The following is a 27,404-nucleotide window of genomic DNA, read 5'->3' as shown; positions in this document are numbered from 1 at the left end:
TTTTGGTTTTCTTTTTTTTTTTTTTTTTTAGCAAAGCAAAAACCTAAATAATATTTAATAAGTGGTTCCATGGCTGCCAGAGTCTTTCCTCACTTGGTGTCAAAATCCTTCAAGTGTCTTGCAGCAAGAAGTTCCTTTCAATAATAAATTCAAACCTACAGAAGGAGCCAATCTTTATAGCTAGTGGGCCATCAGGCTGTATTCTTTAAATTTTTTCATGAGGATTTTCTCTAATTTAAAATAACTCAATAAAAGAAGTCTCAGTGTATTTCATTTCTAGTGTTATATTTGGCCACTCAAATTCAGCAATAAAAAATTTCTGGACACAGATAGTTTAATTTTTTTTTTTTTTTTTCCTAGTGTACATCTTCTGGGTGATTCTCAGAACTACTTTTGCTCCTAGATCTTCCACCTGGTAAAATGTGCATGTAGGTGTCTGGTGTAGGGGCACAGGCACTGAGGGGAAAAGATCAAAGGCCTATAAATGTGTCAAACTTTCAAATGCAAATCACCTGCCATAACGCTGCTGAGAACAAATCCTTCATTATCACCATTCTGTGAAAGCCTTAAATTAGCCTGAATTAGCTGAAAAGAACAAGAAAAAGAAAGCCATCTATCTTCCTGTGAGTTTTATTACCTTAAGATTTATTTGGCTAATGGTTTGATAGCCCACTAATCCGAATATCTGCATAACAGATTCTTCAAATGATCCATAAATAAAATATGTGATGACATAATGTTGCTATTAAAGTGAGATCTGTGACAATAGATTAATAAAAGAGCACTTACAATAAGCAACTCCTTTTCATTGCCAAACTATGAGCTACTGTGATTGATTTAATAGCAATTATCAACTGGCTTCTTAGCTTGAATCACATTTAGAGGAATTTTTTTAATGTGCACTTCTTAAATTGTATGTTCTCCAGATAGATGCTGTACCTATCTTTACTATTAGCTGTCGTTCTGCAAATATAATTACTTTCCTAAGAGGTACTATGTCTTGGAGTTTTTATATTAACAGTTTTAGTGATGTAATAGAATATTTGATCAATATTTAATTGAGTAGAAGAGCAGGAGTTATAAACCCCCACATTCGCGCTGTATTTTATTTCTAAATAAAATCCTAGCACTGTATTTTGTTACATGGACAGCTGCAGAAAGGTTAAGTGAACTTTATTTGGAACTTGAAAGAGGATAGACTGCTGTCAGAAAGCTCTTGGGTGGGTTGGATGAGGCAATGTCTGGGGGAGTTGTGGGGACCCCGAGCTCTTCAGAAGGTGTCCTCGGGTAGGTCTGGAGGGACTTCCCAGAATATCTGTGCGGCAATTTCTATCTGCACCATGGACACTTCGTACCTCACTGGCTTTTCTGTTGGTCAGATTTTTAATATATTCCCTCTCTGAAACATTCATCCCACCACAGTCACTTGCCTGGGTTATATTCCGAGTTATATCACCAGTTAATGACAATATACAAACTCGCGTCTTTTCCCCAGGCACAAGTAACAAGACTGTAAAATTTCTATACAGGAGGGCTGTACCAGGTCATATGGATACCCATATGGATCAGGACCCCAGAGTTGTGAAATCTCCCTGTTCACTGCCATGTCAGAGCAGCTCCAAGTCTTTGGCTTCTGTGGTGAGAGTGGCCTGGCCACTGGAAGACGCCAACGATTGTTGAGAACGATTTTTTCTGTATCTGTAACTTACAGATTCCCAGCAAAAGCAGTTTGGTTTTGTAGTAGAAGAGAAAACAAAACCCTACACTTAAATTGCTGGTATCTTACAAGGTAAATATACTATCACAAAGAAGTTTTTGCCCGATAAGACCACTATTATTGGAAGGAATATAATCTTGGTGGATTTGTTCAGTTCTCTGTAAAAATTAAAACATTTTCAATGCCAGAGACACATGCCCATTTTACACAGTTATGCTGCAGTTTATCAGTGTGGGAAGAGGAATGTTCTCTCTGTAAGACCTCCATAGTGAGCTGTTGATAACAAAACAAGCAAAGAATTAGTGGGCTTTAATTTATTTTTTTATTATTAAATATGCTAGGTTATTATACAGAAATCAATAGATTATTACAGGGTATTTTTCAGCTCACTTTCCAAACCACTAACACCAGAGATTACAATGTGAAAGGTGCGAGATTAGAAGGTTCTGGATAAAGGTTTGTTTGGTAAATAGAAACTTGGCCTTTGAAGCTGAACAGTAACATAGAAAATGTTACTGTTCATCCTGCTTGCTTTCATTATTATGTCTTAGAATCCCTTATCTATATGATTATTGTAGTCTTTTGTTCTGGTATTGCTAAAAAGAATATTGTTAAAACAGAATAGCAGAATAACATATTCTATGAGTTTTACCATTACTATACTAAAAACCATAGCAGTCAGCAACTGACTGTAATAATGGAGGAAAACAACAATAAGCCATCAATTGAAAACAGTATTTCTTTAGAAACCACAAACAAAAATCACGAGGCTACAACTTTTCCCAAATATCTTTCTTGAAAATTCTAAGTAACCTGCAAGAAGAAACCGGATTTTTAGAAAGGGAAGCAAAATGACATCCTCTTTGATGATGGCATTTCATTAGACAAAGAACACCAGAACAAAGGTGTATTTCTGCTTGGAGATGCATGAGCACAAATCCATCACCTTCCCTCGGCCCTGACTGATAGGAAGAACAACTACAGATCACACACATCTCAGGATAAATAATAAACACAGGGAAGACGAATCACTACCTGAAATCATGCAAAAGCTTGTAATTTTTAGGTTAAAAGGTAACAGAAAAGCAAGAGCAGATGTTGGGCTGTGCATGCCTCACTAAAAATTGTTGTAGGAGCCACAGACAGGGAGGGCAAGAGTTTGGCTGGGTTTGTACAAAGGCAGAGCTGCTGATCCACATGCCCTGGGCTTTCCCAGGAGGTGATACCAAATCTGGCAACACAAGTGCTTGGGAATTCAGGATTCACATATGCCCTATGCCAGCCCACTGTACTATTTCCTGCTCTTCTGTGGTATTTCCTAAATGTCTCTGTAATATGAGCACCAACTTTCTCAGTTTTTCGGTAAGTCTTCAAGGCAAAGCCTTCAAATCCTAATGTACCCCTCCTGTACTCTCCATCACCCTTGATGTGACTGACAGCCAAAGACAGCCCACAACACAGCTTTGGGCAGCACATGTGAGCTGGCTGCCCAGTGGACTGTCAGCAGAGCCACTGCTGATTTCTTTCCATCAGGAAGGCATGGCACTAATTAGCAGAAATCAGACTCTCTTCCACATTTCTAACTGGCAGACCTCATTCGGTAAAGAAGCCACTCAATAATTAGAAAAACTAGCAAAATATTAGTCTGGAGATAAAGTCCCATGAAGTCCCTGTACATTAGGTATGCATGTGGCTGTCACTTGTGAAGCCCTTTGTTCCACTGAACTCTGGGTTTTGGGGATTCTGAGATTGAGTTCAGGGCTCTTTCCCACCCAGCTGTAGACCAAGCAGCGAATTTAACTCTCCAATGCAAAAGGTTCAAAGAAAACATTTACAACACACTGCAGTGGGCTGAGAGACAGAGAGGCTTAAAGGCTAAATCTGCTCTGGGACGTGGCATTCATGTTGGACTGAAAGATCTGAATTCAGCCTCAAAGGGGCCACAAATTCCATGGTTTTGAGGCAGATAAAGCTTGGACTCTTTCCAGGGTTGGGCCCATCTCATCTGTTATGTGCTGTCACTGCCAGGGCAACATTGGGATCTTGGCATGCAGGACTAAGATAGCATGTAAGGAGTCATCTAGTTTGCCCACGAAATTATCCAAAACAGACCAACCACACTCACAGTTCCTTCTCTCGTGTGCCAAAGAATATGCAAAACTTATCACAGATCCAACCTTTGTGAAAAATACTTGGTGAGACAACTAGCTGGGCTTCAAATTTGGCTGCAGAGGTGCTCTAGCAGAGCAAATTGCATTTTAAAATAAGATATTAAAATAAAAAATACTAATGTTAAAAAAAATAGTGTAGACTAAAGTTGGCATTTAAAATATTCCTGATTAACTTCTTTTCCTTAATTGATTTTTATTCAGGCAGCTAACGAAAATGAAATATCTATCATGAATTTTAATAGGGCTAACTGTTTTTAACAAACAAGATTTTCTCCAGTTGTGGTCAGTCTCTGAAGTGGTAAAATCTCTACAACTTGGTCAAGGGAAATTAAGGCAGGGGTGCAGACAAGGCTTGGCCTAAAGAACTTTTAAAGTTTCTTATGTGATTAAATTAAATTCAGTACATTCAGATGGTAGCTATAATGCAGGATACACGAGCAGAACTGTGCAGACTGGTTCTGTCACCCATTGTAATTTTGTTTTCTTGAAACAGTTAAAGTGTTTTGTTTCCTGAAGGAAAAAGTGCTAAATCTTGCGCCGAGTTTACGGTTTCGTCAGTAGCACTTGGGTTTACAACAACTCCCAGTAATATTCTAACTACACTTTCCTTTCATCTGCTGTTATAATATGGCAGGACCTGACACCTTTTTAGACATGAAAAGACTATCTTGTCTCAAGTAACAGCTGCCATTAGTCTCTTTCACCACTCCATTTCCAAGCATCTCCCTTGACACAAGAGCCCAGAGCGAGGGCTGTGCAGATCCTCAAAGTTAAATAAATCCCTTCTCAAATTAGGAAATTTCTTGCTTAACTAGCAAAAGATTTATTGAGTTTATCAAATTTTTGTGTTTGTTAGGCAGGTTCAGACGTGGATAAGTATTGGATAATGGATATTATTATTCCATTAATAATCTCTACCAATGAAAAAATGACACTGGGATACAGAGACAGTGAGACTTTCAGAAAACGACTTTAGGAACAATCAGCCCCTTACCTGCCCCACCTCCACAGTAGGTGCAGTTTTATTTCTTTGTATGAAGCATCCTGGTAGAGCCTATTCAGACAGATCAGGACAGACGATAAATGAAAATCTATTCAGGCTCATGAGGTTGATGCATCAACTGATTTATTCTTACAGACAGTTTAACATAATCCTGGAGAAACATTCCCTGCAGAAGAAAGTTCTGTTACACCCCCTCAATTTATTTAAACATCATTCTCACAAGTGTGAGAGGTTGCAAAGCAGACAGCTCAATAAAAATCTCCAAAGAAAAATCATCCCTAATCTTAACATTATAAGTAAATTACATAAAAATGAGAAACCAAAACAATTTAAAAACTGTAATCACCCTTCTGTAATGAATCACAAGTTTAATTCAAGCAACAGTCACCCCTCAAGATAAATGTTTTTATTTACTGTAATTAGCAGCTACAGCCTAAATAGAGTATTCCACACAGTTGGGGTGGTTTTTTTCCACATCTATTGTTGCTTCTAAAATAGTGGCAGAATAATGTCACAAAATTTGGATGCATTACATATGAAAAAAATTGAAAATTTTCTGCTTTTCATGCTTGAACTGTACTTGTGAAACCCAATTAACTAGCAGGAAAAGTCAGCAACATAATATTTTTTCCTCTGCAGTTCTTAATATCATATATCTCCTGACTTTAATCATCCACAAAATTCTGACAGTATTTTCACCTCTTCATCCATTAAAGCAGTCTCAAGCAGATTTGGAAAACAAAGAAAATTCCCTCCAAAATCCACTCTGGTCCCTCAATTCTAAAGAAAGCCCTAAATCACAGAGATCCACACATTGTGGGTAAAACGGAACGACCTCCCCCAGCAAAAGAGCACATCCCCACACCCTGGGAGGGAACAAAAGTGAGTTTATTCACATGATGTTGGCATTTTTATTAATGAAAATTTAAACAAATGAATACAACTTTCAGTATTCATAATCATCAGCAAAAAAAAAAAAAAAAAGAATCATATACAACCAAGAACAATGTTTTTCCACAAAACCCCTCCGCTCAGATCTCTCCATTACTGATATAACCACTGCATAAGGAGTGGTTCCCTGCCCATGGCATGGGGGTTTGGAAACATGATTTTAAGGTCCCCTCCAACCCAAGCAATTCTGTCATGCTGTGAATCTCTCCCCTTAAAATTCCCAGGTCACTCTCACTCTCTCTCACAACATTATTCTTCCAGCTACCCTCTCATATCAGCTGGGTGCATGAGAGTCTCCAGAAGACAAAGACCATCTTCAAAACCAGAAAAAAGTTTCCAATATTTTTGATATTTTTTTCTCATTTCCAGAATACATTTCTCATTTGGAAAATCAATTATAAATAAAATTTTTCCATCTTCCCACAGAGTAAACTAACAAACTACCATTCTGGCTAATTACAGAGTATATTAGCTAAAGGCTACCTATGTCTTCCTTAAATACATCCAGAATTCAGTTTCCAAACTTGGTCCTTGACCATTATGAAGAACTGACATTTTCACTAAGGCACAAATATTCTAAATTTCTCTTGTTAACAATAAATCTTGTAAGGCACAATTTCTCTTGTTAACAAGGCCGGTGAACAGAAGTTACAAGCACCTAAATGCAGACAAGGAGGCATTCCTTCAACAGGCAACTGCTGAAGACAACTTTTTATAGTGTATGAACAGAGATTCCTTCTATTATGAGGCAGGAGGAGCACCTTCAAAACTATAATTATACTCCAGTTTCCCCTTTAAAAAAAACTCCAAACATTATATTCAAAGAATTAGCAATTTGATAATTAGATTTTCTGTAAATTATCTTTCACTCTATGATGAAGTGAATGTTAGATAGGATTTCAACTTTCTTTAAGAAAAAAATGCCCTAATTAAATTTAAATTTAATTAAATTTAATTGAAACAATCATCAAGTTTCCTTAAATATTAGATATGACAGCTACAACACCAGAGCATCTTTACATGGCTTATCCCACTCTTTGGAAGAGGCACATCCCCAAAGAACAGTTTATTATGGGGCATGGCAGATATAAATTTAGCTGCCCTTTGAGGTACACCTGCTGTGTGTCTCTGTCTGGTCCTTCAAGAGACGGTAAACACAGCCAGAAACACAGGATTTCAAAACTCATTTCAAAACGTGCAGTATTAAGTTACTGGAGCCAAATGGAGAACTTCAGTTTAAAAATGCTGCATCACTTTGCAGGCACTATTCTACTAAGTGTTTTTTTAAGCAAGACTAGTAAATGTACACAAAATCCACACAATTGGTTGGGAAAAAAACATCTTTTTCTTCAATAAATCTCCTTCATCCTTGCATAGTGTATCCTGGTGCTTATCTATCAAGTTCACAATGTAAACACACCCAGAATGGCTGGTACTTGCCTATAATCAACTGTTTGGTACTTTTACTGACATTTTAGTTCCAAACTTCAGCTCCAGTGACTTCAGCACTTCCTAGTCATCAAAACTGTGTTCACATAAGATTGATAGAGCATACTGCAAAAACTGTGAGAAAGAACTCTTCAAGAATTGACAGTTAATTGATAGTTAACTGATAATTAATTGCTATCGTAATCTATTTTATGGAGAACCTAATTGATTTTGATTCTTCTTTTCAGTCTTTCAGACAGGGGAAGGGGGCTGTCTGCCCACGAATAAGGCACAGCTGTACTTTTGTCTTCCTGTGTGGGATCAGAACCCAACCTTTCAATTGGTTGCTCTGGACTTTGGGAACAAGTAGCTTCCTCTACAGAGGATGATTTTAGAGATACCTGCATTGAGAAACTATTAACATCTTTCTTTAAATTGGTGGTTTTCTTCTCCCCTTTAATTGTAAGGGCTGAGTCACTGTTTGTCCTTTTGCCAGGAACAGCACTACTCCTTTTCTTTGTAACACATTTTTTAAACTGGCCAAGGTTCAGTTGCCTTTTCTGCTGCTCACAAACCAGGATTTTGTCCATGTGCCCATCATCACTGTCTTCACTAGAAGAGCATCTGTTCTGACAGACACTCTTTTTAAAAGAAGCTTTCCAAGTAGTTTCAATAGAAGCTTCTTTAATGTGGCAGCCAGTTGCATCTGCTGGCTTTTGAGATGCTGGAAGCATCTCAGACCCAGGATAAAGTGTCTTTGTTGTTTGCCCACTGAAGGCTAGAGATGCTGGACCACCAATATAAGGGTCTTTCTGCACCATTTCAGCCAGGATGTCAGCTTTTTTGCACACATCTTGATAGATATCTATGCTGCATTCACTTGCAGAGTTTTCTGATAGAACATTTTTACTTTCCTGCACTAGGTTATTCAACTGACATGAGGAAGAGACATGATTTCTATCAGGATTCAATGTTTCTTTTGTTTGTTTAAAACAATTCAGAGACTCCAGTGGCACTACATCTTCAGACAAAGGCCGTGATGGAATGGGAGCCTTCTTAAGTATTCGCTGGCTTAAAGACCACTCCTCAACTTGTCCCACAGCATCATTTGAGAACAAATCACCTTCACTATCGGAATGCACATCAGACTGTGTAACATCAGAATATTCTGAGCTATTTGTTACTGTTTCATGACTTAGTGGATGTGAGTGCTTTATGCATGTGGTTAAGCCAGCTGCTGGATCATGGTCATCCCCTCCATGGGCTGGTGAAGTGCTGGAGGAGGTTCCTTTCCCATCAGCACTGCTCAGCTGCAGAGCAGCTGGCACAGAGGAAGAGGATGTTACCCCTGAATACTTAGTGCATTGTGAGGGCACAGCTGGGCCAGCAACAGCAGCTGCTGATGTTGACATGTAAACTGCTGTTGTGCAGGAAGCTGAAGGCAATGCTACATCTTTTGATTCAGCACTTCTCTGCTGTGTCTGATCTTCTGGGGAAGCTTTTGTATCTGACATGGAGTGTTGCACATACATTCTGCATGTAGGCTTTAAACTAATTTGAGACAGAAGACTGGTAACTTCATCATAAGCATTTGGTAATTCCTTTTCTTCTGGTCTGTTTTTCTTTTCTGAAAAGAAAAATAATAAAAAGTGCACTTTGAATATCATATAGATCACAGTTCATATTTCTCAGTGCATCATGCCCTCATCTTGTTTTGGCATGATATTGTTCAAGAGTGGAAGAAATGTTTTTTGCATTCTGGCAAGATACATAAATTCACATAAATATACAAAAGAAATAAGCTTCTGGACTTACTCTTCTGTTTCTTCTGAAGAACTCCTGACTTTTCCACTTGATAGAGGGCAACAACATCAGGATAAGCAGCCTGAAACAAAGACTCTTCTTCTATTGTGACTACAAACAACTCTACAGGCTCATCTTCTGGATCAACATAATGTTCTGAAAAAATAATGAATGTACTTTTGATACAAATATACACATGTCAAAGTAGGAAATGAAAAACCAAACAGCAAAGATTTGAGTACAAAGAAGGTAGAAAAGGTCAACACTATGATATTTGAGATTTATCTACAAGTAAATCTTTTTCTTCCTGCCAGTCTCCTGGCACAAATGGGGACACTACAGGGGAGGAGTCCGGCAGCACAGAAAATTTACTAGCTAGTAAATAGTGACAGCTTCAGGTGCATAGTATGAAATAAGGTATGAAATATACAGTTCAGATCTTATAAACATGTACCAGAAAAAGTGGCTGAGGACTGAGTCCCTTGTTTTCTAGGGTTTTTTTTTTTTTTTATTTAAAGCATTGCTTTTCTTTCAGGGTGTGTGAAACTTGATGTACATTTCCTGCTATTTCCACAGAACAGTTTCCAATCTCGCCCACATTCCATTGCTTCAGAGTGTTGCCAAACTCTTGTCCTCTTTAAAACTTGATTTTATCTTTTTCTATGAACTGCTTTGTTTCATAATGTACATAGAAACCAGACCCACCTGGTTTTTGCCATTCAATTTCAAAACAAGGAATTCCATTTTTAACACGTGTCTTAACAATCCTGTAAGAAGAGAAAGTCCATTAAATTACTTAAATCTAAAATATTCTAATTTGGAATGATTCGGAGAAAAAAAAAATCTTCTCGTAAAATTGAAATTAGTACACCTTTTAAAGAAATTTTAAAAATGCATTAAAAAATACACTATTCTTATACAGTAAAATTTGGAGTACAGGTTTGAGCCCTGAAACATTTTTATTGGACACTCCGAAGAGCATTTACACAAAATAAAAAAGCTCTTCTGTAACAGACAAACATAATTTAGTTTCCTACAAACATCCTGCCTGAAAGGCAGGTCCTGCTTGACCAACCTAATCTCCTTCAGCAGGATGACCCACTCAAGGGGATGAGCGAAAGGCTGTGGGTGGATGTTGTCTGCCTAGACTTTAGTAAAACCTTTGATGCCATTTCCCACAGCTTTCTCCTGGGGACACTGGCTACTCATGGCTGGGTTAAGTGCTTGGGTTAAAAATGGTTTGGATGGCCAGTGCCCAGAGAGGGCTGGTGTGTGGAGTTACATCCAGCTGGAGGTCAGTCACGGATGAGGCTTCCCAGGGCTCACTGCTGGGGCCAGTCCTGTTTAATGTCTTTATCAGTGATCTGGATGGAGGGATCAAGTGCACTCTCATTCAATTCACACACAAGTTGAGCAGGAGTGTTGATCTGCTGGAGGGCAGGAAGGCTCTGCAGAGGGATCAGGACAGGCTGGACTGATGCTGAGGCCAATTCTATGAGGTTCAACCAGGCCAAGTGCCAGGCCCTGCCCCTGGGTCACAACAACCCCTGCAGTGCTACAGGCTGGGGACAGAGGGGCTGGAAAGTGGCCAAGAGCAAAAGCATCTGGGGCTGCTGGTCAACAGCAGCTGAACATGAGCCAGAGTGTGCCCAGGTGGCCAAGAAGGCCAATGCACCTGGCCTGTATCAGCAATAGAGTGGCCAGCAGGACCAGGGCACCGATCATCCACCTGCACTCAGCAGTGGTGAGACTGCACCTCAAATCCTGTGTCTACTTCTGAGCCCCTGGATGTGCTGCAGCATGTCCAGACAAGGGCAGTGGAGCTGATGAAGGGTCTGGAGCACAGGTGTGAAAGGAGCAGCTGAGGAAGCTTGGAGTGTTTAGACCAGGAAGGACCTCATGGCTCTCTGCAACTGCCTGAAAGGAGGCTGCAGCCAGGTAGAGGTCAGTCTCTTCTCCTAAGTAACAAATGATAAGAAGGAAACTGGGCTCAAGCTGTACCAGGGGAGGACCAGCTTGGATATTAGAAAAAAATTCTTCATGGAAAGGGTTGTCTAGCATTGGAACAAACTGCCCAGGGAAGTGGTTGAGCCACCATCCCTGGAGATATTTGATTTAAACAATGTGTAGATATGAAACTGAGGGACATGGTTTAATGGTGGACTTGTCAGTGCCAGGTTAATGGTTGGACTTCTCCATACCAAATGATTCTATGATTTTAAGATACTAATGCCAGAGAAGGCTGTTGCCTCGGACAGCAATTTCCTGAATGACCAGACAGGGTCATTTATATCTTTTGCATGAGAACATGAGAAGAGATAGAACTTGAACTGAGCAGGGCCAGTCAATCACTATGAGATTTTTCTAAAAAGACTATCTACACCCTAGTTTAGTAGTTTCCTATGCCAAAACAGTACTGCATTTTTAAACACTTGTTAACAAAAAAAAAAAAAAATATCATTGAGAGCACACACCATCTGTCTTTTAAACTCTTGAAACTCCAGAAAGTGTTATAAACAGAGAATGTTAATGAATTCATTCATCAAGGTAAATGTTGGTAATTATCTTGTCAATCTATTTAAAAAGCATTCTCCAACCAGTCTCCCCAGTCTTTTGAAAGATAACACTGAATAGATCAGCATCTCTGGAAGTACTAATTCAAGACTGTGACATATCAACCCAAAAGTGAGACTATCACACTTCTATTGACTATCCTCCTGTGCCCCAATAAAAACCTTGACTAGCACAGAAAAAGAACTAACCTTTTTCCAATAACAGAATTAAGGAGGCTGGGAGAATTTGGTTTTCATTTGGGAAAGATGAGACAGAAAAAGCTTACAAATATGATTGCCTGGCAAGAAATACTAAAAATATAAAACCTGTGAGTGAAATAGAAATCAAAGCCAGCTTTGAGATGTAGGCATGGCAAGCAAGAAGACAGTGATTAGCTAGAAGATGAGTGGAGTGATAACAAACAAGGGGATATTAAGAGACCCAAGGGTGTAGCTGCTCTCCACCCTGCCAAGGTATCAGGGAAAAGGTAGATAAAAAAAGGTAGTGTTTAGAGTTTAGAATATAGGATGATATGGTAATATAGTAGTTCTCATAGGCTACATGCAAAGGTTGTAGGTTTTGTATCTCGGGCTGGTTAGTCACTGTAAATTAGAATAGTCAACACAGAAGGAGCTATAACGTATTGTAACAAAGTCCTCAGCCTCTTACCTGCCCCATCTCTCTTACCTTACCTCGCTTACCCCTGCCACCTCTCTTGCCTCTTACCCCTCTCTCTCTCTCCCTCCCCCTCTCTTCTTGAAGCATCCTTTCAGCCGAGGCTGGTGGCTGAAGGCAGGCCCTCTTTACCCACGACCCTTGCAATAAAACCACGTGCTCTCTCAAGAGTGTCTCAAGTTTGCAGAGTTCTCTCTCCCTGCCGTCCACAGATGCCCAGAATTTGGGAAATGAAACCATGAAATAAAGTTAAAATAAGTCACAATTCTCTTCACAAAGTGAAGGAAAGATTTGCCAACAGACACTGTAGATTCTAGAAGTTGACTTAAGTTTAAGAGAAGATTAGATCATTAAAAAAATAAATTACATTGAGGGCTGACAAGAATAAGAAAATACTAATTCTGGCTCAGTAAATGCCTAAGTAACAGAAATCTGGATGGAGGGAAATTATTCTGGGAGAAAGTAATTACATGCTTATCTTGCCTTTTCTTCCCTGCATGTCCATTTTTAGTAACAGTATACTTGGCCATTTTTACATTTCTAAATGTAGCAGTCCTGAATGAAAAGTAGTGTCGACACATAATACAATGACAGCTGGTAGGTCTGATAAACAATCAGAGACTGTGACTGGATTTGTAGATGCTCATTTCTAAGCCTGAACTCTTATTTTACGACACAGATTTCAATCAAATGTCTGCTCAGAACCTGAAAAGAAGACCTAGGCAGATCCAAGGAAAAGAAACAAAAAGCAATCGTAGAGAGCACAAGCACTGCCAGTTAGAATGAAACTGCCCTATGTTTACTCTGTGCAGCAGTGGTAGAATTGTTGCACGGATCTGAACTTTTACTTCTATTCAAAACAAGCACAAAGCTTGAAACAAAGATGGAAGAAAACCGTATTTCCTTTTTTTTCAGAAAAACCTTGTGGTTTTTATCTGCCAGCAGAAATAAACATATTAAGTCCAAGAAATCAAGCTACATTACCGTATTGCCTGCAGTTGTTTGGAGTCAATGTACCCAGATTTTCTCTGGATCATATCATAACGTGTCAAAAGTGCTAGCAGCTTCTTACAGGCGTAATGTTTGGTCCATTCCATCTTCTCTGAAGCAAATAGCTGTTTGTATTAGAAAAAAAAAATCCCAGACTTTAAAGCTTTCTTTATACTGTTAGATATCAGGCTTAGATAGTTATGTAGTTGGGAAACTGGGCTAAATAGTTAAAAATATCTAGAGTGCTTTCATATATCATATAATTATATATTTATACCTCACTGCCAAGGGAGGGAACAGCCATCCCTACTAGGGCACATCCATCAGCTGTCAGTGACAAGCCAAGGGAACAGTTGTGTGGTGGCAGCAGCAGGGATAAGACAGTTGTTAAACACCTTGTCAGATTCACATCAGCTCTACCAGGAGCTGTGGAAGTTACAGATTTCACATGTGAGACAATGAACATGGATTTTCATTAAAGCCACATTGTTTAACTGTGGTCTATTCTACTATCCGTAATTCTTACACTGTCATCAAACCCAAAAAATGAAACATTGTAAGAGATCTGATTTTGCCAATAAAAAGCAAGTAAAAAGCCTTCCTAGAAAACAATGCTAATGTGCATATATTAACAACCTCACCCCCATCAAGCAATATTGGACAATGAAAAACAAAACAATGACAAATGAGCTTTCTCTTTCTTCCACTTTTTAATCTACCTATTTACAGCAATTGATTTTTTCCAAAATCTTCAATTTTAGGCTTTCAAAACAGTGAGGTATATTAAGATGTTGTAGCAAGATTCTTTAATTCTTATTTCAAGTAAAATTACTAATGAAGATCACAATTATCACAGATGCCTTCCTTAGTAATAAATAAGACTACAAAGCTGAATATTCAATATTTTGTTATATACCTGAAAGGACAATAAATTTGGCCTTCGACATTCCTTTATGCTGATCAATTTATTCTTGTTTACAAGGAACTCTTGGATAACCTTGAGATAAAACATAAAAGAGACAGTTTAAGAGAGGGCAAAAAGCTGAAATTTAAACCAATTGATTAAAACAATTGATATTAAATAGGCTTGTTTGTTACCTCAGAAAATGGAAAGCCCTCACAACTCTTGGCTTTTCTGCAGGTAAAAACAAATGTGTTAGGAACTGAGGACAAATGGGAAAAAAATGGAGAATCCAAATGTTCACCCTGCATAGGAATGCAGGGAAAAGCAGTTAAATTTCCAGGCCATTCCTACTTTCTGATACTGTCCTCCACTGCATTTGATTGTTTCACTCGCTCCCACTGATGCCACGCACAAGGGCAGCAGCGTTTGGGGTCACTGGGTTTGCAGCATCTCACGCTTTCACAGAACTGACATCCATTGTGCTCATGTTCCCTGTAAGATCCTACAGCAACAGACACACAAAGTGAGGAGAAAAGGGGTTCCCAAAATCTCCAAACCTATAAATGCAATATTACAAATACAAAGCTCAGAACACATATGAATGTGATGTGAACAGCAGCTGTAAGCAGATCTGAGTGCATTAGCTGCATGTATGGATCTACAGTAAAAACTGAAGAAGACATGCAGGCTTCCATTTTTTTGAAGACTTTTCCCCTCAACAGTTTCAGATCTTAAGCTGGAAACTTATTATCTAAAAACTACAGGAGTAATTAATGTGTGATAATCTGGAAAACATATATAAATGATCTATTTGAATCAGGCTTTTCCTTTGTCAAATGATACATTTGAATGAGTTCACTGATCAAACATGATACCAAAATCAGGGTCCTTGGGATTAATTTCTTTTTGAGAAAACACTGCCACAAACCTCATCAGTGATGAGATTCTGTCCTCTTGATGCAGGACCAATTCAAGCAACTTAAAAAACAGTTGCTAGGCAGTATAACATGCTGTCTTTACTGATCAAAAAGACAAATATCAGGGATCCCACAATAGCATTGTGGTAAGATTCCATCTGCTGTCAACTAGTTCCACGTTTGAAGAAAATTAGTCTCGAGCCTTAAAAGTGTTTATATAAAAAGGGTGCACACACAATACTGAAAATATGAAAATGGAAGCTGAAAAGTATATTTAATGCTAGTAGGAAAAAAACCCCCATAACTCAATAAAACAAAACCCATCACCCTATAATAAAAAGTAAACAATTTGGCTAAAAATACAGTTCAGCACTTTTCACACTGACCTGGATGATGGCACTCTGAACAGTGAATTTCTCTTTTAACAACCAAAGGTGGATTATCATCATGCTGAAATTGTTCCTTCCACTGCTCAAACCTAAAAGGATGATGTTAAAAGGATCAAGAAATATTTTTAGCTTTCACACTTAAACCACTGAAAAATAATCTCTTTATACTTCTCAAGCATTTATCCAAGGAACAGTTTTTCAACTTATGAAACAGGGTTCTTTTGCAGTGCATCATGTTGGGTTTCTAGTGTTGACACACACATTATGATAAACAAACTTAGAAAGCACTTGGTATCTCAAATCCTAATCCACCACCCAATAAAAAATCAGCAAGTCTCATCAGTCTCTATAACTTTCACTCCAATATATCAGTTTATAACTGCCAGCTCCTAACCAAGAGTTAGGAGCCAGCTAATGTTTAAAACAAATAAGAGTGTTTTGCCTAGCAAAACATCCAATTTCTTTAGCATATACAAGGTAAGGAATGTGGTAATATCCTCCCTAAATATTGTCCTGGAGCTGAATTACAAATTAAATCTTTGAATATAAAAGCACTTACATAAGTTTCCATTTTACCTTTGCAGTAAATTTTGACCTCTCAGAGTCTCGATTAACTTTAAAGCTTGTTCCTTCCCAACTCCTGGAACCCCCTATAGAGAAACATGAAATATTATTTAATTAAAAACAAAATATTAATATTTTCACAAAAAACATCTTTATTACATAGCGTAAAGAAATGACAAAATGTGATTCCAGATGTTGAGAATAAATTGAGAAAAATATTTTTGACCAAGGTTAAGGGCAGAGAAGGTGACAAATTACAGCTGTACTGCCAGTGTAAGACATAAGTTGTTCTTATGCTCAACAGCACCTCAGATAAAACAAGACAAAGAAATAAGTAGAAAGAAATAATAAACTAAAAGAAGTTCAGAATAGAGAAGTTACAATGAAGTGAAACACTGGCACAGGTTGCCCAGAGAGGTGGTAGCTGCCCCATTCCAGAAATATTCAAGGTCAGGTTGGAATGGGGCTCTCTCTAAGTGACCTGGTTTAATTGAAGATGTCCCTCACTGCAGGGGGATTGGAATAAGAGACTTCAGAGGTCCCTTCTGAGCCAAACTATTGTATCAGTCCATTATTTAAAACACACATATTGCTCTCCAGTTCTTTCAATCTTCACTCCATTTCACCAAAAATCAATACATCTGATTATAAAGATCATATTGAGTGTACTTTCTACAGCATCATTACAAATAAATATATATTTATTCAGCTGTAATGACACAACTGAATACATACAACCTTATAAAATAAATCTATATTTCAAACCAAGTCTTCATCGGACTACAGTCAGACATTCAAGGAAAGTCAGATATTCAACTTCTGCAAGGAAAACATTATTTTGATGTATTTTCAACAATTCAAGTGCAATTATAGTGTGGTACTCTCATTTACCTGTTCTGCCAATCTTCATTCCCAATGCACTCCTGTAATTCAGCTTTCTTTAAAAGATTGTCTTCATCTACTTTGCTGAGCTGCAATAACTCAAAGGGCCTATCTGACATCACATAATTGTGACACTTTAGGACTATGTAAGAACCTGACATTTCAGGAGCTGTTTTGGTACAATAACCACAGATTATCCACTGTTTATTTTTACTCCCTCTCTTTACACAGTAATAACAAACTACTTACAGATACCTATAACAGAAGCAAAAAAAAAAAAAAAAATAAATGAAAGGTTTGCTTTTTCCAGTAGTATCAGTTGTTTAAAGGATAGTTTTATCAAATTGGGACACAATTATTTTAGAATAACTAGATATCCACCGCAAGCCTGAATGGGAGCAACCATTGCCTGAAGTCACTACATGACGAACTGTATGGAAATCAAGTTTCATCCTACTTTTTTTTCCCCCTTCAAATAGCAATTACAACAGCTGTTCAAAGTCTCAAAAAAGAACTCAAGACTTTACAGGAAAGAAAAAAGTGAAGTAGTAATGAGTGAGATTCCTCTCAATTCATTAGATAAATTTCCAAATAGATCATTTCTAATTCTTCATATATTATATATTTAATTATATGGAACAGGAATACATCCAAACTGCACCCAGAACTGCCTTTACTAATAACTACAGCTCAAAACTATCACTACTATGTCTTCCACAGAGCACAGACAAAGCCATTTTTTTCTCATTTTCCACAGCTCCTCTGCCAGGGATGCTCTTGTATGTGACTTGTTACAATGCATCCTCATAAAAAATGGAGTTCTCACACCTGGGCTAAATGTAATCAGCATCTAAACTTTTGCCTTCACCTCCACTATAGAAAAGGTTTGGAACAACACAAAGCAATCTAAGAAAGACTGATGTTCATGAACCATTTTGAATATATTTAGCTTTTTACAAATAGATTTTACAGTAACTTACTACACATCTACTGGATCTCAGTAATCATGCATTGCATAAGCTTTGCATATGCACACCTTCCTTGATACACTTTGCTGTTTTTGAAGACAGTGTAAGCACCAAATGAAAAATAATTATATTGCTTACCTTTGGAAGATAATCACAGCCCAGAAGAACTGCTAGCCCAATCAAAGACTCTCTATCACAACCGAGTTTCTCTTTAATAGAGGACATTGTGTAACTGTCAAGATATGGATCCTGCAAGAGAAATTTATTGCATATTATTTCTGTTACATCTGTTAGAGGGAAGGAACTGCCCTGAGTCACATTCAGTTGGGACTGCTTACTCACCCCTACTCACCCACACCAGCAGGAAAGGGGTCTACCCCATAAGAGGGGTCTAATACAAAAAAAAAAAAAAAATTAAAAAAAAAAAAATAAACTGCCATTAAAATTTATAATGTAATGCATGGACATCACACGAACAACTACAGTTCTGGAACTTCAAGTATGGGCATCAACTATTGAAAGAAACTAAAAGCACAGAACTGGATAACCATGTTATACAATGGGTGAGCAACTGGCTCACAGGTCAGGCACAAAGAGTAACAGTGGATGGGGTTAAATCAACCTGGCCACCTCTCACTAGAGGAGTTCCACAGGGCTCCTATCCTCAGCCTACTTCTCAACATCTTCATCAACATCCTGAACTTGATACCAAAAGGGTTAATTCAATTTCAGGACTGGAAGGAGTAGTAAGTAAGTTTACCAACAACACTAAATTGTGAGGAGTTGTTGACTCCCTGAAGGGCAGAGAGACAAACTAGAGAGAAGGGCATTCATCAGCCTTATGGAGTTTAACAAGGGGAAGTGCTGGGTTCTGCATCTGGGATGAGGCAACCCTGGCTGTGTGCACAGACTGGGGAATGAGAGGCTGGAGAGCAGAGCTGGGGAAAGGGACATGGGGGTCCTGGCTGATGGCAAATTGAACATGAGCCAGCAGTGCCCTGGCAGCCAGGAGGGCCAGCCCTGTCCTGGGGGCCTCAGGCCCAGCACGGCCAGCCAGGCAAGGGAGGGGATTGTCCTGCTCTGCTCTGCACTGGGGCAGCCTCACCTCCAGTGCTGGGGGCAGCTTTGGGTGCCACAGTATTAAAAATACATTAAGCCATTAGAGAGCACCCAAAAGAGGCAAGAAAGATGTTGAAGGGCCTTAAAGGGAAGCCCTGTGAGGAGATCACTTGGTTTGTTCAGCCTGGAGGAGACTGAGGGGAGACCTCACTGCAGCCTTCAACATCCTCCCAAGGGGGAAGAGAGGGGCAGACACTGATCTCTGATCCTTTCACTCTGGTGACCAGTGACAGGACACGAGGAAGCAGCATGGAACTGTGCCAGGGGAGTTTGGGTTGAGTATCAGGAAAACATTTTTCACCAAAGGGTGGCTGGGCACGGGAACAGCCTTCCCAGGGAAGTGGTCACAGCACCAAGGTACACCTGACAGTTAAAAAAGTGTTTGGACAAGGCTCTCAGGCACATGGTGTGACTCTTGAGGCATCCTGTGCAGGGCCAGGAGCTGGACTCAACAATCCTGATGTGTCCCTTCCAACTCAGTATATTCTGTGATTGTAGGTGTTTTTATTGTTTACTACCTGTAGAAAAAAGTGTGGCAAAACTAACATTATCAAATCCTAGTGGCTGTGCAAGTCATTTCAGGAAGGGAAGTTTTTAAAATACATGCAAACATTTCAAATGTACTACTTAAGTAAAATAAAAGAAAAATAATAAAAATGTTACCTAACATATTAGGCATAAGCTAAAGGATTATTTGAAAGGTAAAGAGACTCAAATACAAAATGGAATCAAGATTAACGTGAATTAAAACATAGGCCATTGTCCTCCTCAATCCTGACAAAAAAATCCCCCGACAAGCAAACAAACTAAAGTGATCCATTTTGCTAGAACAGATGCCCCTGACAGATGCATGCTCACAAACTATTTTTTAAGCTGACCTATGTATGTAACTAAGTACACCTGAAAGACTGAGCTTGCCTTCATTGCTGGTGATAAATACAAGGAAGCCAAATGAAAAAACCAGGAAGAATTCAAACATGGTGTCACCAAAGCAAATAACCTTCGATCAACCCTAATTATTTATTTTAAGAGTTAATTATTTGTAGTGCACTTCTTTTGTTCTATTGATTTTCTCATATGTCTGAAGTATTTTCTCCACAAGTCTTTCAGACAAACACTTTAAGTTATAAAAATTTGGGGTAGTTTTTCACCAGTTCTGGAAAATTGTACTTTTAACAAATGAACACTTCAGTTTAAGGCTATAAATTATTTGGTTTTTTGAATGATCACAAAAATTGATTATGATACAGATGTACAATCCATACCATATTCAGATTCAGATGGGACACACAGCATTAATTGCAAGTATATTCATAATAAAATGAACCTATACAATGCAAGTATGTGAACACTTATTAGACCCAGGAGGCTGATCAATCTCATATGACCTAAGGATAAAATTTATAGGAAGCAATTACTTCACTAAATTTCTCCACTATAAAGGAGGAAACGGGGAAAAAAAATGTTGCTATTTAGCTTTATATGAGACACCACAGGGTGCTACAAACACAGGCAGTATTACCCAGTTCCCAGTAGTTTTCCTCTCACAGCTAATACAAGAATTACCAGTGAATCAAATGAAAAAATACTTATATGTTATTAAACTTACCTTGTAGTAGTTGAAGTTGTTTAAAATTGTATGTTTAAGACAGGAACATTTTCAGTCCCTTCTTTCTATTTACACTTCTGTAAAGAGTCTACAGAAAGGGTGGAAACAGGGTGAGGTACATTACCTTGGCGTTCATGGCAAAGTTCCTATAAACTGTTTCAGCTCCATACAAGAAAGCATCTCCATCATTGGTAATGCAGCCATCAACAAATCCTTTTGCATTTAGGTAGGCACACATTGCCTCTGCTTCTCCAGCTGCTTGAACCCAAGGGACACCTAAACACTCCAGCAGTTCAAGACACTAAAAGAAGGAACACAAAAGGAAAGAGGCTGAATGCTGAGCTATTAAATTCACTTATTAGCATGCACTTTCTCAGACACAAGTGCATATAAAAACCACTACTGTTGCTCTGCCTATATAGCACTACATCAATGAAAGCACTACTTTAGCAAAAAACAATTTCCTGCAAACAGTGAAAAATAAGTATTCACAAAGAGCTAAGTATTAATTACAGGACTTGAACACAGCATGATTAATGGCCACACCTTCACAAAAATCTTTACACTTTAAACAGGTATTTAGGATGTTTTCAGACATCCTAAATAGTAACAAAGGAGTATTTATCTTTGTGAAGTAATGCTGTTTATTCAAGCAGGAATGCTGAGCCAGAACAGACATCTTCCAACAGGTGCTAAACTCCCCAAGAATATCAAGCAGAAAAGTACAATGCTGTCATCCTACCAAGACTGGATCATTGCAGAAGATACAACAATATATACTTAAAAATTCCAGAGAAAATATTTTATTTTAGAATTTAAGAATAAAACATGAACGGGTATGCACAGTCTAGTGAAGCCCATAAATTATAGTATCCATAAATTACACTTCATAAAATTTTGAATAGACAGAAATAGTTAACGGGGGCTCGAGGATACAAACACTATAAAAGAACAGCAAAGTTAAATTTTGCAATAAATGCTCAGTTATGGTTGTCAATCACAACAGCACAACATGCACAGGAACATATCAATGAGAGAATTATTCTGACACTGTTTCTCTTCTGTAAGGCCTGACTTCAAAGGCGCACATTCCTTCAAACCTCAAAATGCTGTTTACATCTGTGTTGTGTATAAAGCTGTGAGAGACTGAAATATTGGGTGTTAATGACTGAAACAACTGGTCATTTAAAAAAGCAGCAGGTGCTTTGCTGAGGCCAGGTTTGCACCCCCAGCTGAAGAGGAGAATTTTTGGGTGTGTTGGTAAAACCTCCCATCTGGTATGACAGAGGGGGTGCATACCCACCATGGGAGGATGACACAACAAACCTGCCTTTGTTTAGCAAACAAGCTGGTTTTTTGAGCTGGGTGAGGCCAAGAGTCAACAGATCCTGTGGGGTGAAATAATGCTTTTTCTCTTGCCAACTTAGACAACTGGCTCAGGTGTAAAAGATCCACACAATGACTCAGGTGTAAAAGATGTACACACCAGTCATTCAGTGTCATTCCACCCTAGTCTGCTCCAAAGGAATCTATTAACAAGAACCTCAGTTACCTGGCCTTCAGGGCTGGGTTGTAGCAAAAGCTATCAATTATTTCAAGTTCCTGTGTTTAATTTGATTAAGATTTCTGTCACATTAAAAACATTTTAACACTCAGTTACTCACCTCTTTTAACATGGCTTTAAATAAAGATCTCCCTGTTCTTACAGCTCCAGATTTCTTTGAAGGCCCATAGCGGATCTCATTCCTCTTGCTCATGGTGTCTGCTTTCAACCTGGGGGCCTCTCCTTCCATGACAAACACTAATTTAATTCCCATTGATGTAAAGAAAGAGAACCGAAAAAATAGGTTTCTGCAATAAAGCAAAGTGCTCCATAAGCTGAACTATTTGTGAAGACTGATTTCTTCAAACATCTTCCTTATATCCTTTATATTTTCCTGACCCTATTGTTATAAACGTTTAAAGTTAGATGTTTTAGTTCTAAGTGTATAGATATGTATCTTATAATTTTCCATTTCCATTTGCAACTTTGTATGTGTCTGTCACAAATGTTTCTGTATCTCATAAGTGTTATTTCCATCTGTAGCTTTGTACGAGTTGTTACCATAAATTTTGTACAGTTGTGATTTTAAGTTTGTCTAAATTGTCACTATAAGTTTTAAATAGCAGGAGTGTAAGAAGTTACAGTTAAAGAGTTGTTACAGTATTTTCCAGGCTGTCACCAGAGAGAGAGGGAAGAAAGAAGGGATCCTTCTTCCCCCACAGCAGGCTCCGAATCAAGACATCACTCCAGGTCAATGACTGGTGGACAAAACTGACCAATCATTCCAAAGCGGGAAATGGTGATTGGGCCAGAGGAGCTCCTGCTAAGGACCAACAGAACCCCGGAAAACGAGCCAATCATCTCAAGGATCCAAAATCCACCAATCATGGGAAGAAGGGAGAAGATAAAAGGGGATGACAGGGTGAGGCTCGCCTTTTCTCTGAGGGACACTGTGGGGAAGTGCCCGTATGGGACCATATGTAGTTTGTTACTGTGGCTTGTCCTAAAGGGTTCAGGACTAACCTGACCCTTTTGCTGTTCCAATAGTCCTTTTGTTCCAATAAATGATTGGCCAATTTTTTTTCTAATTCCAGATTTTCAGCCTCGTTTTTAACAGTTACTACTGGCAAAAAACAGTAAGCTGGTCTTTTGAGGTTAGTTGTATTTTCACACATAATGTAAGAAATCAATCCATACAATAAGTTACTTGAAAATACAAATTTTCAAGAAAAAAATTAATTTTCAACTCTCAGAAAACAGGTAGAACATTTTTTTTTGGTAGAAATTTGTTCAACCCTGTGTCTTGCTTTGGAGATCTGGACTGATGCTTCCTTTCCACTGCACACAGGACATCCTACCAGACTGATGTAATAACCTTGGTCGTGCTGTCAGTTTTATAGTTAATTATCCAGTTGGGCTTGTAAGTATAAAACATTTTAAGACATTATTCTCGGAAAACGCTGAGATTTTGTATCATGCTGATATTTCATACCATGCTGAATTCAACAGAGGTCACAGGAGTGCATAACACCATCTAATAACTCAGTATTCTGCATGGATAACTGATGAAAATTTGTGTGTATTTTCATTTTTGTCAACACTGTTTGCAGAAAACAGTGCTTTGAAATTATAGATGCTTAGATATGGCCATTCCTTAGGTAAGTCATTTAAATTAAAAATATATACACATTCTTCAAGTTTGTTCCAAGTCCTGAAGAATGATTTAAACATATTCAATTCAACATGGTGCCCTGCTAAGAATTAACTTCAAACCCTTTACATGTGTAGCATAAGTGATAACTGAATCAAAACACCAGTCATATGAATTTCAGACTTAGAATTTTATAGAATAAATAACACATTTAAATTATATATCTCCAAGGCTTCTAGCTTGAATAACTTATACGGACACCATACCTGAGATGCGGCTTGGTAACTACTCCAACCATCTTTTTAACAGTCTGTGCTTCACAAACCCACAAACTTAAATCAACAGCAAGTGTTTTCCCTCTGAGACTACTCAGGTTGACAGGTTGTCTCACGGGTTCAAGGATTTGCCACAGATGAGTCACTCCCATTGTTTTAGCTTGTTGTCAGAAGGTAGATTTTAACTGTGAAGACTAAACAAAATAAAACAGCTTCAGAATATGACATTAAGTATTATGACTGAGAGGTTCAGAAGGTAAATACATTTGTCATTATCAATTTTACTTTTATGAGCCAAGAACACTTGCAACCAAGTCTTCTAAGTGTAGTGACTCTAGTTCACAGATGGTTTATTACCAAATACCTTCTTTGGACTGAACAGTTGCATTACTAATAAGCTGAAAATGAAAACAAACTCAGTTGAGGAAAAGAAAAAAAATGAAAAAATATTAATTTCCAAGTCTCACATATGCCTTACAAAAATACAACCCAAGTTTTATTCAAAAAACAAACCACATGATTCTTAAGGGGAATACTTCCTGATTTGAGGTAGGATTCACATTAAAATTTTTCTGTTCAAATAGAAGTATCTTAAAGCTATTTGAGGAGTATTGACAATGACAACAGAATTTAAACTTTCCTTGCATTCCAAGATGATATTAGAGGGGTCAATACCCAGAAATTCTGGCTTTGGAAATTCAAGCTGCATCCAGCTGGCATACTGTCCTACTGCTTTAATCCAATGCTGGTGGGAATCTGTCTGAGCAGGGACTCAGGAGTGATTGGCACTGAAATCTGAGAAGAAAACACCAATGTAGTATTCAGAAGAAGGCATTACTTTATTCTGGCCCTGGATGCTTGGGGAATAGCTCTACCCAACATGCACACCTGGCTCAAGATGGTGGACCTCATTTCTGGCCAGGGATATCCACATTCAGCCGAAAATTGTTACATTTCTGAACAACTTGTTATTTAAGGCAGGCACAGAGCCCACACTTGTTACTTCAGGCAATCACAGAGCCCTTAAACCCGGTTGGGCCAACTTGTCACTAAGTTCTCAACACAGGATGAGTTCTGAATCTCCCTTCCAAACAAATGCTGGCACATTTCTAACACTGACTGCAGAAACACACCAGTGTGTGTTTTCACTGGGTCAATTTCGGTATTGTGTGACTAGCACTACCTATAATGCATGAGAGTTGAAAACATACACCCACTAGGAGGTAAGTTTCTTTGTCTCATGTAACTTTACTTACACAGCTCCACTCTCCATTGTACCCCATTACCACAGTCATTTTTTTCTTTTTTCATACCTTGCCAGTTCTATACAAGGCCTCTAGCATATACTTATATGCTTTCCCCCTCACAAAACCAATTTATTCCTCCACTGTCTTATGGTACAAACTCTCATGCTTATTTATTTTCTCTCTTCTCTTCCAATATTAGAATATAAAAATCAAATACAATCTGTAATGTTTTGTATTTCTTTCTGCTTTTGACACTACTGTATGCTCAGATAAATTAAAGCACTCCTTTGAATAAATCAGACTAGATGACCTACAAGTGCTTGGAGATCTGTCTCCCACATTTAACACCAGTCTGCCAGAACAGCAAGCCTGCCTTTGGAGGGTGCATTCCTTTGTACTCTAATTCTGTTTTAAAGCAAGGCAGCTATTCAATTCCAGGTTGTTTTTAAACCAAGTTCTCATGTTAAGACTTACTTTCAACAGAATTTAGGCCTCTAATTCATTTCTTTAACTGCAATCATTCAACCTCATTTTAGTTGTATGCATATAGAGTATTCCTTTTGTTGTTATATGTCAAGCACCATAAAATTAGTTAAAAATACAAATTAAGCATACAACTACACAGTACAATTTCTTGAAGTCCAGGATATCAGTTTCTCTGATGTACAGGGGAATTACCCAAACCTTCCCAAAAGACACAAGCACAATAATTCAGCTTCAGTGAGAGAACACCTAACAAAGAAGGGAAATGTCTCTTTGGCGTTATCATTTGGTTTCTGCTAGTCTGCATCAATACAATTTCTTAAAAAACAACTGTGTTAGTCAGTTTCTAAATATTGTTATGGAGTGTCACATGGTACTTAATGGGAAAGACAAATACACTACAAACATCCTACATTTGGTTAGATTACAATAATAAAAAAGTACAAAAAATGAAAACTTAAAAAACATTTCCATTGTAATAAAGTATAGCTATTTGAGGTCTTCAGTTTTTCATATCCCATTGAACATATATCTAAGGGCGAGTTAAGAAAGCCTGCAAGACCTACCAGTCTTTGCTTTTTTTGAGTGTATTTCGTAGAATATTAAATATTTAAATTTGAATTCAGTGTACAAATAGCTCAACTACTCTTAAAATGAATGATCTGTTTATTTGGATTTTATTTAAGAGCTTTGTTCATCACAAGCCTCCAAGCCTAGCGAGATGGCTACTTCCAAAGAAGCAAGAGTGAACTCGATTTATTTTCATATACTTAGAAATCATTAAAGAGAATTAACAGTAAACATAAATACCCCACTACAAAACCTCAATGTCTCTTTAGGCCAGACCACACTAAACCTATAAAGCTTGCACATCTTATATAATGCTTTAAGTCTACATTCTGCCCTACTAAGTTTTTTACACTGCCAGAAGTGTCAGTTACTTGAAAATAACTACAGAAAACCCTTAACGCTGAAATTCAGTTCATACAGAGATACTTTCACACATTACCAAGATAACTTGCAAAGACGGCTAAGCGTATATTTTATGTCTCACCCCGAGGCCTTTAAAAGGGAGTAAAAACACGGCGGACGGAACACGAAAGCCCAGACGTTTCTAACAACTCTCCTCCTCTCTCTGCGCTACCCCAGCGGAGCTTTGCCGATAAACCCGCGGACCCGAAGGATGGCAGCGGCACACTCCGGCATTTGCAGAGTCCTCCTGAAGGATCTTTCCCGCTGGATAAGAACCCCGAGCAGCCGCCGGTTCCCGCAGGCAGCGTTTGAAACTCCCGCCCCGCTGCGCCAGCGCTCCCCGCGCACCGCGCCCACAGGAACAGGCGGGCCCGAGCTCCCCTGGGCTGCTCAGCCTGGGCTGGCGGGCGGGTCCACCTCGGCTCGGAAGCGGCTCCGCCCGGGCGGGGAGCAGCGGGAACACACAGCCCCGAGAGGGCCCCGAGAGAGCCCGGTCCGAGCGGCCCCGGGGCGGCGGCGCCCCGCCCCCCCACACCCGAAAATGGCGCGCACACGGAAACGGGCCCCGCGGGGCGCGGAGCGCGCAGGCG

At 38.7% G+C, this 27,404-nt stretch overlaps 1 protein-coding gene across 2 annotated transcripts; it reads right to left on the bottom strand.

The window, feature by feature from the left end:
- Window positions 1–5,036: 5,036 nt before the first annotated feature.
- GEN1 (GEN1 Holliday junction 5' flap endonuclease) lies at window positions 5,037–27,136 on the bottom strand. Of its 2 annotated transcripts, XM_083856777.1 has the most exons (15): window positions 26,897–27,136; window positions 24,788–24,907; window positions 24,104–24,306; window positions 22,308–22,494; window positions 20,768–20,944; window positions 18,054–18,164; window positions 16,078–16,151; window positions 15,499–15,590; window positions 14,547–14,697; window positions 14,390–14,426; window positions 14,208–14,288; window positions 13,286–13,416; window positions 9,779–9,840; window positions 9,086–9,229; window positions 5,037–8,897 (listed from the first exon to the last, which is right to left on the bottom strand). In XM_083856777.1, exons 3-15 carry the CDS (start codon window positions 24,262–24,264, stop codon window positions 7,492–7,494), a joined length of 2,814 nt encoding a protein of 937 aa, XP_083712903.1. In that variant the 5' UTR covers window positions 24,265–24,306; window positions 24,788–24,907; window positions 26,897–27,136; the 3' UTR covers window positions 5,037–7,491. The 2 variants fall into 2 exon arrangements, with proteins under 2 accessions (XP_083712903.1, XP_083712902.1); XM_083856776.1 differs by lacking the exon at window positions 24,788–24,907.
- Window positions 27,137–27,404: the final 268 nt, after the last annotated feature.

This window comes from Zosterops lateralis (assembly GCF_965231275.1).
Source record: "Zosterops lateralis genome assembly, chromosome: 3".
In the NCBI taxonomy this organism is placed as follows: domain Eukaryota; kingdom Metazoa; phylum Chordata; class Aves; order Passeriformes; family Zosteropidae; genus Zosterops; species Zosterops lateralis.
The sequence above is the reverse complement of the archived record's forward strand: the minus strand, read 5'-3'. Positions and strand labels throughout refer to the sequence as shown.